General features: G+C 38.7%; 1 protein-coding gene across 1 annotated transcript; it reads right to left on the bottom strand.

Annotated features, from left to right (window-relative positions):
- Positions 1-4,459: 4,459 nt before the first annotated feature.
- LOC121761571 lies at positions 4,460-5,441 on the bottom strand. Its single transcript, XM_042157209.1, has 4 exons — positions 5,361-5,441; positions 5,232-5,298; positions 4,925-5,158; positions 4,460-4,851 (listed from the first exon to the last, which is right to left on the bottom strand). The coding sequence occupies exons 1-4, from the start codon at positions 5,439-5,441 to the stop codon at positions 4,703-4,705; spliced, it is 531 nt and encodes a 176-aa protein (XP_042013143.1). The 3' UTR covers positions 4,460-4,702.
- Positions 5,442-14,638: the final 9,197 nt, after the last annotated feature.

Below are 14,638 nucleotides of genomic sequence, written 5' to 3'. Positions count from 1 at the left end.
CCCCACATTGGAGTCAGTCGTGTTGATCCCAAAGGCATCAACTCTCGTGTTGGACCCGGCCACTCAATCTATTAGAGGATTATATGGAGCCACTAAAAGTGCAACCCCAGTTCTCGTATTGGCCCCTATGGTCCCAACACACGTGTTGATCCCGAAGGCCTCAACACTTGATCCGTTAGAGGATCTCAAGGAACCACTAACAGTGGAACCGTCAATTTGCGTGTTGGCCCCGAAGGCCCCAACACTCGCGTTGATCCCAAAGGACTCAACACACGATCCATTGGAGGATCTCGCGGAACCACAAAAAGTGGAACCGTCATTTTTCTTGTTGGTCCCGAAGGCCCCAACACCCGTGTTGACCTCGAAAGGTTCAACAATCAATCCTATCAAGGATCCCATGGAACCACTTCATATGGAACCATCGGTGCCACCAAAGGTGGATGCACCAATCAACCAAAACGGGTTAGTAATTTCTCATGGCGTTATGGGTAGTCATAGGTAATGATGTGGACTCGACGAGAGTCGTGGTCATGGCGAGGACCCGATGGGGAGCCAGCGGGGAACAGTGGGCACGTCGGTGTTGGAGTCAGGGAAAACGGCGACGACGAACGTAGCAACAGGATCCATCTCCATGCTAAGGTATTAGTTTCGAAAGTTTTAGATTCAATTTAAAGTCCAAACTCCTTCTTCAACGGTAGGTATATCTCGTCTTGCGATTGTTGGTTTTAGATATTGACTGTGATACAAAGATACACTAACCGGACGTAATACAACCCAATGAAGAATTGAGAAACTAAACGGAAATAAAATGAATTGAAATTACAAAGAAGAATTCGAAACAATAAACCGTAAAGATGTAAGCCGAGTCGAGGAGTCCTCTTTCCGCAAGACGAGATACGCCCCGGTAGTGCTCTCGGATTGGCGTGTCGACCCCAAAGTTAAAACGGCTTCGTCTCTGAAGTAGCAGTACAGCTAGCAGCAGAGCTCCGGCGAACGGGAGTGAGGCGGGGGCAGAGCTTCGACGGGAAGATTATGCAGAGAGGGAGAGAGCGTGTATGCAAGAATGCTTGAGTTTGTTATGTGTTCAATCATATGCAATGCATGGAGTGACTGCCTATTTATAGGCCAAGTCCACCCATTGGGCATTGATGGAGTCAACAGCCATTATGTGAACCATGATGGCTTGACTGTAACCGCCGGGGGTTACTGACTGGTGCACTAGCCATTGGGAGCTGAAGAGACACGATGCATCTGGACACAGTACACGACGGGATACACCATGGACCGTCGGGGTCCATCGGGGACCTTTTATCTCCCGTTATGCGTCGGGGTCCAGCGGGGACCTGTTGTCACCTGTTATGCGTCGGGGTCCAGTGGGGACCTTTTGTCTCCCGTTATGCGTCGGGGGCTCTAGCGGGGACCTTTTGTCTCCCGTTATGCGTCGGGGGGTCCAGAGGGGACATGACGTGGACCAGGACCACCATGAGTCGGGGTCCGTCGGGGATAGCGTGGAGTTTGAGATGGTCTAAAAAGAACAAGCGGGGCTTGAACCACGCTCAACGACCAAATCTAAAGAGCAGCCCCCAAAGACCACCCAAAGACCAAGGCACAAGGCGCAAGGCACACGGCGCCCAATGCACGGGGCACGAGGACCTTTTGTCTCCCGTTATGCGTCGGGGGGTCCAGCGGGGACATGACGTGGACCAGGACCACCATGAGTCGGGGTCCGTCGGGGATAGCGTGGAATTTGAGGTGGTCTAAAAAGAACAAGCGGGGCTTGAACCACGCTCAACTACCAACTCTAAAGAGCAGCCCAAAGACCACCCAAAGACCAAGGCACATGGCGCCCGGTGCACGGGGCGCGGCTCGCAGGCACCGGCGCGCGCGCGTGTGGGCTCTGTCACCCATCTTATTCCACGATAATTATAACACATAATAATTCATCTTATTAATTAACTTCATCAAAGAAGTTAATTAATCCATTAGTTTTTCTCATAGCTCATTTCTAGCTTTATTGTGACCAACTTTAATATATTATTTCTCACTAATCGGGAATCGGATTTGCGAAAATAAATATATACTACGGTCATCTACTCGGAACATAGATCGACGCTATTGCATTTAATTTCACAAAATTAAATGTCTTGTAACATTTATTATTAGTCAGAGTCGTTTGACCAAGCATGATTCCAACAATAAACTCAATCATAACATGAACACAATCAATAAGCTAAAATATTAGATAATGATTGCAATACCTCCGTTATTTGCTACCGACTCCATCGAACTGCACATAAGTCTGCAAAAAAATATGGAAACAAAATCTGTGAAAAATTGAGAGAGAATCGGAGCAATGCGAGAATCGAACAGAGAGAGTGAAAGAATAGAACGAAATTCAGAAATTACATGAGTTGAAATGACTATTTTACGCTTTGCGCGGTTTTTAATGAAGGAAAGTTATATTTGAATTTGAACCACATGGTTGGAAAAGATGTGTGGTCAAGTTTTGGTTATAGGGTTATTACGTGATTTATGGGTTATCATATAATCACATCTTTTCCAATCGTGTGGATATAATTAAATGAAAACTCTAAATATTGTACAAAATTCAAACTATGATCTGAACCATTAGAAAATGTCAACAGATGAGAAAATAACAGCAGCAGAAAATGTCAATACAATGTCAATTAAATATGAATACACTTATATCTAGGGGTGCGCTATATTGCTAACTTTTTAAGTTGCTAACTCTGCTAACTTATCAACGCAGTGCATTAAAAATGTCAACATGATGACATTAAAATATCAACCCATAATGTTTACACAGTATATTGAAATGTCAACAAAATTATGTGTTGACATTTTAATGTCATAGTGTTGACATTTTTATTATTGATGAGTTATAAGAGTTAGCAACTTAAGAAAGTTAGCAATTGATCACACCCCCTATATCTAAATTTAATTTTAGATTTATTCTATTTTTTAATTAAATAATACTACTACCCCGTCCCAATTAAGATGATACACTTTCATTTTTAGTTTGTCTCAACCAATATGACACATTTTTAGTTTGGTTCTCTCTCTAATTAATACATCCAACCACTTTTCTCTCTCTCATTCCCTCCCCATTAAATACTTATATACACTCTATTTATCTCCAATTAACCATATTAACCAACTACTTCTAAAATTTTGTGATGACTAAGATATATATCATCTTAGTTGGGACGGAAGGAGTACATCATTTTACATTTTTCTTAAATTTGACGGAACTCAAATTTCATCATCCAATAACTCAAATATTTGGAGATCAAGGAGTAATAGTTAATTATAGTTTTCTATGTTATTCGGTTTGCAAGACTATATCTTGGGATTATATTTATATATATTATGTTTAGTTTATCATATTGAATCTTAGAACATAAACTATAGACGAATAATTATTTAATAATTAGTCTTAGCCATCCGCGTATTACGGGAAAAATTATCATATGATAATTAGTAATAATAGCCAACGGACACATAACTATATTCATCCTGTGTATCTCTTCAAAAGTAATTATAAAATGACTGCAAAGTTGATGGCATTTGAGTATCCGCAAAGTTGATTACATTTATACAAAACTAAATAAATACTACTACCTCCATCCCATAATAGGAGTCGTATTTGGTGTGAGTACGGGTTTTAAGAAATGTAAAAGAATTGTGCGTTGGAAAAGTTAGTGGAATATGAGTCCTATTTTTTATATTGGTTTTATAATAAAATATCAGTGAAGTGAGTTAGTGGAATGTGAGACCTACTTACCATTTATGGTAAAAGTAAAATATGACTCTTATTGTGGGATGAACCGAAATGGTAAAATTTAACTCTTATTGTGGGACGGAGGTATTAATAAAAATATAAATATTGTTGTTTATCCTATCATTTTCGAAAATATCATAGCTAAACTATAAATAAAAAATGTACCTAAAATGTGATATATATAGTCGGAGCTTGGTCGTGGGATATCCACACCACATGGACAAACAAAATGATATGCTAACCAAAGCTTTCAAAAAAGAAGAAATATCAATCCATTCTATCTCTCTCTTAACTCCTAACCTGTATTCTTCGACACAATTTCCTTAGTCTCCGACAACGCCACGATTATCCTCACGATCCATCAAAAATATGATTTCAACTAGTAAATCAATGGATTAAATTGTCTATCCACAAGCAAAACATTTCAGTAAAGATCGATCGACATCATAGCGTTCAAGTTGATAAAGAATTTGGTAAAAGAGTGTCCCAAGTTTAACTACATGTTCAGATAACCTCTATGAATTTTATAAAAGCAAACATCTAGAAAAATAAACGAAGTCTTAGTTAGTCAGCGAAGGTGTTGTTCAGTTCGTTAGATAGGATACTAGTAAAATACAATACTATGTGATAAGATAAAATAGGGCTTGTCTAGGATTATATAAGTCATAAAATTGAATGTGAGATGGTTAATCATGAGATACAATACAATGTAATGTTGACATTGTGAAAACGAACCAAGATACATTGTCACATGCCTAGCTTCTTAGACTAAAAGACAATTGAACACGAGAGAAACAACACCATAATAGCAGAATTTTCTAATATCATTGTTTCAATTCCATAAAGATGTCCGATGGATGGCGAAAGCGTGAACTTGATCAGGGATCACCATCAACCTTATCATCCACTGTCATTTTCAGACCTTAATTTTGATTGCTGATGATGCTCGACGAAGTCGGGTTTTACAACAGCCATCTTCTTCGATTTCCTTCTTTCCTTTAACTTCAGCTTTTTCTTGTTCGAGCTACAAGCCTCCTCTTCTCGACTAACTAACGTTTACATCATCAAAACACATTATGCATTACAAAAGTAGAGTGACAGAAAATGACATTCAAATCTCACCTGAACCATTTGCTGCGGCATTTTGTTCAGGCGCATTACTCACATCATTGACGTTTCCATCGATAACATCTTCTGAAGCAGGTAACAGAGGCCCGATAATTTTTCTGCGCTGGGAATTTGCTTCTTTCAGCTTCCTCTTCCGAAGCCTCTTCCTTTGAGCCCTCGTCAATTTCCCATCGCCATCGTCGCTGCTTGACGGCGATGGCTCCTCCTTCTCTATCTCCTCCTCATTCTCTATATTCGAAAATAAGGTAAAAAATTGAATTGGCTAAAATCTTAAATCATTCCAAGTAATTTTAACAAACACCTGGAGGGTCATTCAACAACTTGATTAAATTCGTTCCTGCTTCATCGTCTTGTTTTTCCTCGTCGTCCTGTTTTTCAGAAGAATAGATCAGAAGATAGATTAGTAATCTGCGGAGCTCCGAGGACATACTTTGTCAGAATCAGACGGGGGCGGATATAGCATCTTGAGAACGGCGTCATGAAACTTTCGTTGCTTCTCTTCTTCTTTCATTTTTGTCATTTCATTTACTAAATTGACATTTTGAATAACATATAATCCTTTCGTCCGTGAATAGGAGTTTCATTTTTCCATTTTAATCCGTCCGCGAATAAGTATTCCGGTTTACTTTTACCATAAATGAGTAATAGAGTCTCAACTTTCACTAATCCATTCCACTCATATTTCATTTAAAACTACTCCCCCGTCCCAGAAATTTTATCGCATTTTCCCATTTTCGCCCGTCCTACAAAATTTGTCACATTTCACTTTTTATCGTTTTTTGGTGGTGGATCCCACATTCCACTAACTTATTCTCAATCATATTTTATTATAAAATCAATATTTTAAAAGTAGGACTCACATCCTACCAACTTTTTCAACTCACTTTCCATTATATTTCTTAAAACCCGTGTCCGGTCAAACTGTGACAAAATTTAGGGGACGGAGGGAGTAATATTTACAAGTGGGACCCCTATTCCACTAATTTTTTTCCACTCACTTTTCTTAACATTTTTTAAAACTCGTGCCTCCAAGAAATGAGACTCCTAATGGCGGACGGAGGGAGTAATAGTACTCCCTCTGTCCTATAGATGACACACTTGAAAAATGACACGAGATTTTGGAGATGATGTTTTGTGTGTTAGGTGGAGAGAAAATAATGTATTTATACTAATGTGAGAGAACATTTTTCAAAAAAGAAATATAACATCTTTTGTAAGAAAAACTAAAAAGGAAAGTGTGACATTTATAATGGGAAAGAGGGAGTAGTTTATAGTAGTACTCCCCGCGTTCCATGTTAATAGAGTCATTTTTCTATTTTGGGAAGTTTCAAATTAATTGAGTCATTTCTATTTTTGGCAAAATGTAATTATCCTCTTTACTTTATTTTTTCTCTTCATCTCTCTTACTTTATTCTCTTTTAATTTTTTTTACCATCCATTTAACACACTATTCTTAAACTCCGTATCGAAAAGAAATGCCACTATTAACAAGGAACGGAGGGAGTACTAGTTTATATTAACGTAAACCCTATTATGGCCGTTCGGTTTGCAAGATTGTATCACAGGATTAAATATGTAGTTTGTTTGATTCATGAAATTGAATCCCCCAACTCAATCCTAGATGAATAATTATGTGATTATTAGTCATTGTCACTCTCTTAAAAAATAATCTCTCAACTTAATCCTAGATTATATTTTGATACTAATTTATCTAGGGGTGGCGAAATGGGTTACCCGCGTGTCCCCCGCACCCGACAAGTCAGGTACCCATAACCAATTTAGCCAAATTTGTCGTCCTAATACCCGCCCTGCAACATATCGGGACTACCGATACTCGTGCCGGGCATCCCGTACCCTACCCAAAAATAAATTTATAAGAGAACAAATTTATGGGACAAAAAATATTTGTTACTAATTGACTAAAACAGAAAAATTGAAAACCCTAATAGACAACCGTGTTTCCTAATTAATTTACTGTATTAATTTTGATGGTAAGCTTTGAATAGATTAAGAATAAAAGTGACGGGAATTCTAAAGCTAGTTCCGATGTGTTTTCAATAGAATATTCATTGAAATATAAAAATGTTTCAAATGATCTCTCAGAACACTTAGATTCTATAAAAGATTGTGTATAGCTAATATTAATAATATCGGGTATTATCGGGACTAATGGGTATACCCGTGAGGGTAGCGGGTACCCGCTACCTGCAAAACTCTAAAATATACTACCTGATCCGGCCCCATTTCCCATTATCACTGGGTAACAGGTACCTAATACCCGACGGGATCGGGTCAAAATGAGAATTATCCATTACCAGCTACCCATTTTGTCAGCCCTAATTTTATCTAGCAAACCAATCAGCACCATTATGAATAAAATCTCATACTGAATCATTTATTCTCGGCGTAGATAAACTTATTTTATTTATGTTTGTGACTACCTCTGTGATCCTAACAACTACTAGTATTACATAAATATTGCAATGTAACTATACTACAAGGACACATAATTTACACATCAAATTTTTATATGCTAGTGCTCCTATTTCACTGTTCACAATACAATTAAAATATTTTAACACAAATTTTTATCTTCTTCAATCTTTTATTCATTCGCACTTACATTTAGAAGTGAACAAAAAATCCGAAAAACGAACTGAACCAAATTGAAAGTTTAAAAATTAGTTCGATTCGATTTTGAAATTTGAAACTTTTTCCAGAAGAAAAAAAAATAAAAAAATCGTATTATATTTTAATATAATATTATATTTTAATATAATATTATATTTCTCCAACTCCAAGCTTCCAAGCCTTCAAGCGCCAACCTCGTCGCCTATCTCTACTCTATTGCCTCCACTCCACTCCAGCCTCTAGCCGTCCACCCGACGCTTCTGCCCTCTAGGTCTCCACATCGTCGCCCCTCCACATGACCACCCATCGTCTCCAACCATCCATGCCGTCGCTCCAGGTGTCACGACCGCAGTTAGCTAAGGATAGCGTAACCCGGGGAAACTCGTGACCAAGGAGGGATTATAAGAAGCGGGGATAGAATTTAGGGGAAATTAAAGCCAAGGCAGGACGAGACGCACACAATATCTTAAATAGCGAAATACTTATAACAAAATACACTCGATCATGCAAAATCGAGTGACTGTTCATACAAGTTCCGATTACCAGAGTCAAAAGTAAAATAAGCATTGCCTCTTAACCGGCACAACGGAAACAAAAGAACGCGGTCCATGTATGGAGACATGAACCTCCGAGAGTTTTATTCTTAGTTACTAGCTTACTCTCCACAGCACTTGTGCCTCCCCCTTTCCACGACTCAACCTGCACATTTAGAAATACATGTAGGGCTGAGTACAAAAGTACTCAGTGAACACATTACCGGAAAATACAATTATACATTTGTAAATATCGTCAAGCCATCATCACAGTAATACTCGAGGTTTTATTAAAAAAAAACCCGAGCTTACTAAAATATTCACATTGTGCCCTTTTCCCGTACTTAGCCATATCTGCTCACATTGTGCCGTCGAGATGGTGTTCTCGCACGGTCACCTTCTCTGCCGTTCACGGTCAGAGGTTCCAAGTAGGGACACCATCCTACCAGGACTCACAATCGAATCGATTCACATATATCATCATTCATAATTCACTTGGCCGTAGCCAAACAGATAGGCATCATACACAAAACATTTATGGCAAGACAACATCTTTAAGAGTCACGAACATGTGTTCGTGTTTTCATAGAATACGATTTGTATTTTTTTTAATATAAGAAAGCTCACCTTGTTCGTTTAGCTCCTTTAACTTGAATCTTTCGTTCCGACTTTACTTGCGAACGTACCCTTTTTATAATATCACAATAGGAAAAAGCTAATTTAGTTTTAAACTAATCTAATTAAATAAGAAAGAAAATCTCAAGATTTTAACTAATCTATTATTATTGTTATTATTATTATTAAGAAATTTCCAAAACTTACACTATTTATTACTACTTCGTTTGCTAGTTCGGTTCCAACTAAAATTGGTGTTCTATTATTCTTAAAAATAAATAAAAATAAAATAAATGGCAAGTTGAGTCATAACTAATTTATTTAATCATGTTATTCTTAGGCCCAAAATAACTAAATTTCGAAATGGGCTTCAAAATACCCTATGCATTGAAGCCTCTAATTAAATTGAAGTAGTTGGGCTCTAATAAATTATATGGCCCATTTAATTAATTCATGAGCCCACAATAGAAACCCACATACTAAATACCCTACCATTGTCATCTTCCCTCATTTCCCAAATACACAGCAGCATCCTCCCCCCTCCTACTCGGCGCCGCCACCCGCCACCGCCCTACCAGCGCCGCCGTTCCGGCGGCGCCCCTTCTTTCTCCATCTTCTCTCTCCCTCTCCTCTCTTCTCTCTCCTTTCTTCCCTCTTCTCTTCACCGCACCGCCGCCGTTGCCACCGCGGATCCGCCACCGCCGCGGATCCTCCTCCACCGCCGTCATGCAGAGGCAGCGGCTTCGCCGCCCTCTTCCGGCAGTCCGGTCGTCTCCGGAAAACAGTAGATCGGTGCTCCCTTTCACCTCATCTCTCTCTCTTCTCTCCCTTCTTCACCGTCGCGCCGCCATCCTCCTCCTCCGTCGGTCCAGGTTCGCCGCCACCGCCGCGTATGCACGGGCTGCGGCTTCGTCGCCCTCCTCCCGGAGGTCCGCCGTCTGTATGCTCCGTCTTTCTCTCTCTCGGTCAGCCTCTCTCTTTTCAATATATATATATATATATATATATATTTTAAAGATTTTATTATTATTATTTTTGATAACTTTGTTATTTACATTCAATTTTCCAGATTTTTAAAGATACGGAAACAGTGGCTTTCGGAGCAAGGGTCGTCGCTGGTTGGCGACGGAGTGTCAAGCTGACTGCCGGAATCCGGCAAGTTCATAAAGATAAGTGTTTGTCCTTCTTTCTAGTTGTTAAGGCAGTAGGATCCGAGTTGGTTTCTATCTACAGATTTTGGTAATTTTGGTGAACTAAGAGTGTATAGTTGCTATGTGGATAAATAAGTAATCATGAATAAGTAGTGAAGATACAGTATGATAGCAATTTCTTGGAGGGGGCAGATTCTTCCTAAACTATATGCATATACTAGTACGTAAAAGTAAAGGAAAAGATTGGTTTGAGATTCACCTTTTTTTTATATGCAAAGATGTTGTTGGATTGTAGTGAAAAAGTTGTGCAGATCTCCTTCCTACTCTTTTATCTTTTGTGGGTTGTATGTCTTTTATCAAATAGATTGTATGATAGTGATGTGGGAGTAAATTCTTGTACATCTAAATATACAAAAGATGGCAGCAAGTGACAAAAGATATCCTCTCTATCTGACAGGAAGAATGATGGTTCTTTAGAAAAGAAAATTTAGTTGCAGCTTTAATGACATGTTTGAAGATAATTTGGCCTCTTTGGTTGCAACATTAAATGGTTTGTCGAAAGTGACACATTAACTCTTGGGATCTGCCTCCCCTTTTATTTATTAATATTATATATATATTTTTATCATTTATTTATTTACTTGTTTATTTGGTGTAGGTATAATCGGCTCAAGTTTGTGGCCGACCTCGTTGAAGTACCCGATTTTCTTAAATCGTAGGATGTTATAGATTTTGTTGGATGTATCGGACATTAAATTTTAAATTTTTGTGATCTTCTTTATTTATTGGTTTTAAATTTATTATATTTATGAATATGTAATATATCTACGTGTTCTATTCATTTACTTGACGTCAAACAAACGACGACGATTTCGTAGCTCGGATTTAATTACATAAAGGTCAATTATATATATAATCAAGCTAATAATATTGTTTCTAATAATATCGGCTTAGCGGGCCGTTACACCAGGAGAAGGTAAGAACTCGTACTTGCCATTCATCTATTTGATTCCTTTTTTAATTTGTTAAGAAATTAATCTAGTAATCATTTCGTCCACAAAAAATAGTGAGGAGGAAGAGTAAGAGAGAAAATGCGAAAAAATGAGTAAAATATGAGAGAATATTTTCATTTTTGAAATGACACTATTTTTTGGGGATATTCCAAAATGATAAAAGAAGACTATTTTCCGTGAACGGATAAAGTATATTAGATCGTGTTAGTGTGCTGAAATGGAGAAAATCAACCTTAAAATTCAGTTTGGGCATACCGAATGCTCACCCCTAGTTACATTTCTAATTTAATTTTATAATTATATTTATTTCAGTTATTCTCAAATTATTTTAGTGCATAATATTAATATACCAACAATAAGAAACAAATTAATAGTAGCTCAATGCATATAAGCCCACATAGGCGTGCACAAACCGAACCGGTCTGGCGGTTAATCACCGGTTCGTGCCCGCCGGTTCATGAACCGGAACCAGAACCGGCTGTTTGAACCATCAGGCAGGCCGGTTCAGGGTCGGAGATTTTTGAACTGTGAACTGGCGGTTCGACTGTTTGAACCGCCAGTTCAACAGTTCCAACGACGCATTCCGGTCTAGGGTCGTAGGAGTGCAGGCGAGGTTTGCAGAAAACCGACGGTTTCTGACGAAAACCGCCGGTTTACGCCGGTTCCGGTGACTTTTCAGGTGGCAGGTCGTAGGCCTGAAAACCGGTCAGAAAACCGTGGACTGAACCGTCGGTTTGGGGTTGAACCGCCGGTTCAGGCGGTAAACCGTCGGTTCATGCCGAATTTGAAATTTCAATTTTTTTTTATTTCTTCCAATTTTACTCCTATATATACCTCACTTCCCCCTCATTTCTACTCACCCCATTTTTGTGTTAACAAGGATTTCCTTCTCTCAATCTCCATTTCTCTATTCTCTCCTCATTCTCTCTAATTGCTCAAGTTGTTTACTAGTTTCTACGTACTACTATATTTGTTGTTATGCTCGTAATTTTCCACTTATTCCATACTCCATACATATTCCATCCATACTACTTTCATTTATCACTATGTCTTTGGAAGGACTCGGAAAGAGACGAAAACGCGATTAGAATGCGGATCAAGTTATATGGAATGATAACCGAACCGGTCGGATCAGTTAGCAAATGGCGTTGCCACTTAATCAATGCAGTCTTGCTTTACTCTTTCTTCCTTACCAAAGTAATTTGTAAACTCCCAATTTTTCACAACTTTAACAGTAAAGCGGCAAGTTCGGGGTCGATCCCACAGAGAAGTTGGAGTGTCGAGTGTGTGAGTAGTGAACAGGGGGGTTGGTTGCTGCCACGCTTTAACTTGGGAGTTTTTAACTACTGTTTTTACTCTAGGCAGGATGAAACTAGCTAGCTTGATCAACGGAGATTTAACTACTAGGTCAAGTAAATTGCAGGTAACAGCAGAAAAATAAATGCGAGGATGAAAACGAAATAACTTTGATTAAACTAAACTGAGAGCGATACAGTGTGAAATTAAAACTAAGCTAATACTTTGAAAAATAAGAAAGCAAGTAAAACCGAGAAGAATCTCGGTGGGTAATTTAGGAATACGCCGACAGAAAATAAGTATTCTGCAGCGCTTCTTTAATCCCCCTTTCTAACTACGCATTACTTTATCTAAGCTAAGCTATTCTAGAGAACTTGACTAAGCTAAACTAAGCTAAACTAGACGGAAAGTAAAGTATATCCTCTGTGTTGGCACACCCTCTATTTATAAGTTCGATTTGGCCTCCAGCTGGATAACGATCTTGACAGGGAATATTCGCTCATGCTGAGAATGAGCGACTCATTGATTGCTACGTGCCTTTCTTCTAGAATGACGACGCTTTTGAGTAACAGATTCATGACTCAGCTCCGTCCTTGCGTCTCATAAGCTAGCACGTGTCCCCTTCTAGAACGTTGTCCTTGATAACAGAATAGTGCGCCACATCCAGCTCATTTCCTCACGCGTTCTTCTTCTAGAAGCCAGCGGTCCCCGCCTAACCGCTTGATCACTCCCCTTGATCAACTCCCCTGATTTTTGGCTTTTTATCGCCTTTTGTACTTGGTTGATCAGTTTGGCCTTGCTGCCTTGATCAAGTGGCATTCCTGCACATTTAACACTTGTTTTGCGCGATAAACCGATCAAGCAGCGTACATTTTACCCTTAAACCGATGCATGAAATGAGCCTTATCAAACTGCTCACACTTAAAACATATTTGTCCTCAAGTATAAAGAAAAAAGAAAAGAAAAAAGATAAGGCAAATTTCAGGCATGGTTTACTTATTTCACAGGTAAAAGAAAAACGACAACAAGACTTTAAGATAAAACAACGTATTCACATGTATGCATTAGACCGAATAATTTTTCCAACAATCATACCCGAGGTCGAGGTCAATCCATTTGCCAGTAGCTTGTGTTCCTTCTCTTTCGCTTTTGCTTGATCAAGGTGTCAGCTTGTCAAGATTGCTCAATTTAAAAACCACTGTTGGATTCACTCAGTCACTCATTTCTCACCAGAGATGTTAGGACTTGTTCACTCGGTGTTGCCATAAATTTAATACTTTGAATCGGACTGCACAAGATAGTTCCTTAAGATCTTTGTTTTGGGTTGTAACGGGGCTCAAGGGTAGTAACGTATTAGGGTAGGGTCCTAGGGGTTCTAAGTTTAAAATAAAATTTGTAAATTAAAAAGAAAAATCACATGAGTCAAAAAGCCAAAGATTTGACTAAACTCGCTGGATCAGATTTGGGATATTTATTTCTTCCTCTGCTTGATGCTCCTTCTTGGTCAAATTTCGACCTTTAGCCTTATAACTTTCGGCTTATTTCCAGACTTTTGATTTTCTGGGTCAGGTTACAACTATTTCCTGCCCTCTTTTTCTCAACGTTTTCTTCATTTCTTTTTATATGATCAACCCGATTGTCTAACTTGATCAACCCGGCTACCCTTCATTTCGACCATTCTATCGCAATCCCCTTTTATTTCCCTTGACAAAATTCATCTCTTTGACCCTCTTTCCTCATGTGATATGAAATTTTGAATTTGGTTTTAAGGCTTCAAGGAATGGGTAAGAGTGTATGGGCTCAACGTGGTTAACTAAGGGGTGCCTTGATTAGTGAGGCGGGTTTGTGGAACGAAGGAAGAAAATGGCTCAAAAGGCTAAGTCCTAGTGCCTTTAGTCCTTACTACTTGTGCAATTGTCATCTCAATATTAAAAGTCAGCCTCTCGTAAAGTTTTCTTTTGTAAAAATAGTAGAAAGTGTTCTACTTTTGGCTTATAACTGACATATAGAGAGGCTTCACAGTTGGTTTAGAAATTGAGCGTTTCCATCATACTTGCTTCGTTCAAATTGATCAAGTTTTTGCAACTATTGCGATAAAGTATACAAATTTGCGAGTGGTGGAGGATATGACACCCTCCGTCGCCATTTGGTGACAAAGCATCCGGTAGAATGTGGCACTACCTCTACCCAAACACAACTAAACTTCCAACCCGGCAGCTCGGGTTCGTTAGGTACGCCTCTGTTTAAATATGATCAAATTTTTTTTCTGATGTTATGACTAGATGGGCGGCAATGAAGCATTTTCCTTTTGACGTTTATGATGACAAAAAATTTGAGGTTACTATGCAAAGTGGTTTAAACGTAGCAATCAAAAGAATATGTAGAATGACCGTTCAACGATCTACCGTTAGGCAATGTTTAGAGAAAAAAGGTTGAATTATCACGTTATTTAGTTAACTTGGGCCACAA

The sequence above is a fragment of the Salvia splendens genome, chromosome 13, assembly GCF_004379255.2.
Source record: "Salvia splendens isolate huo1 chromosome 13, SspV2, whole genome shotgun sequence".
Lineage (NCBI taxonomy): Eukaryota > Viridiplantae > Streptophyta > Magnoliopsida > Lamiales > Lamiaceae > Salvia > Salvia splendens.
This window is presented reverse-complemented; position numbering and strand designations above follow the sequence as displayed.

What these genes read in the sequence shown, in the direction of transcription:
- LOC121761571 (XM_042157209.1), bottom strand. Translation starts at nt 5,441, where the DNA reads ATGAAAGAAGAAGAGAAGCAACGAAAGTTTCATGACGCCGTTCTCAAG. An exon ending in CCCCGTCTGATTCTGACAAA is followed by an intron (nt 5,299 to 5,360) that starts GTATGTCCTCGG and finishes TCTGAAAAACAG; the next exon opens with GACGACGAGGAAAAACAAGA. An exon ending in GTTGTTGAATGACCCTCCAG is followed by an intron (nt 5,159 to 5,231) that starts GTGTTTGTTAAA and finishes TTTCGAATATAG; the next exon opens with AGAATGAGGAGGAGATAGAG.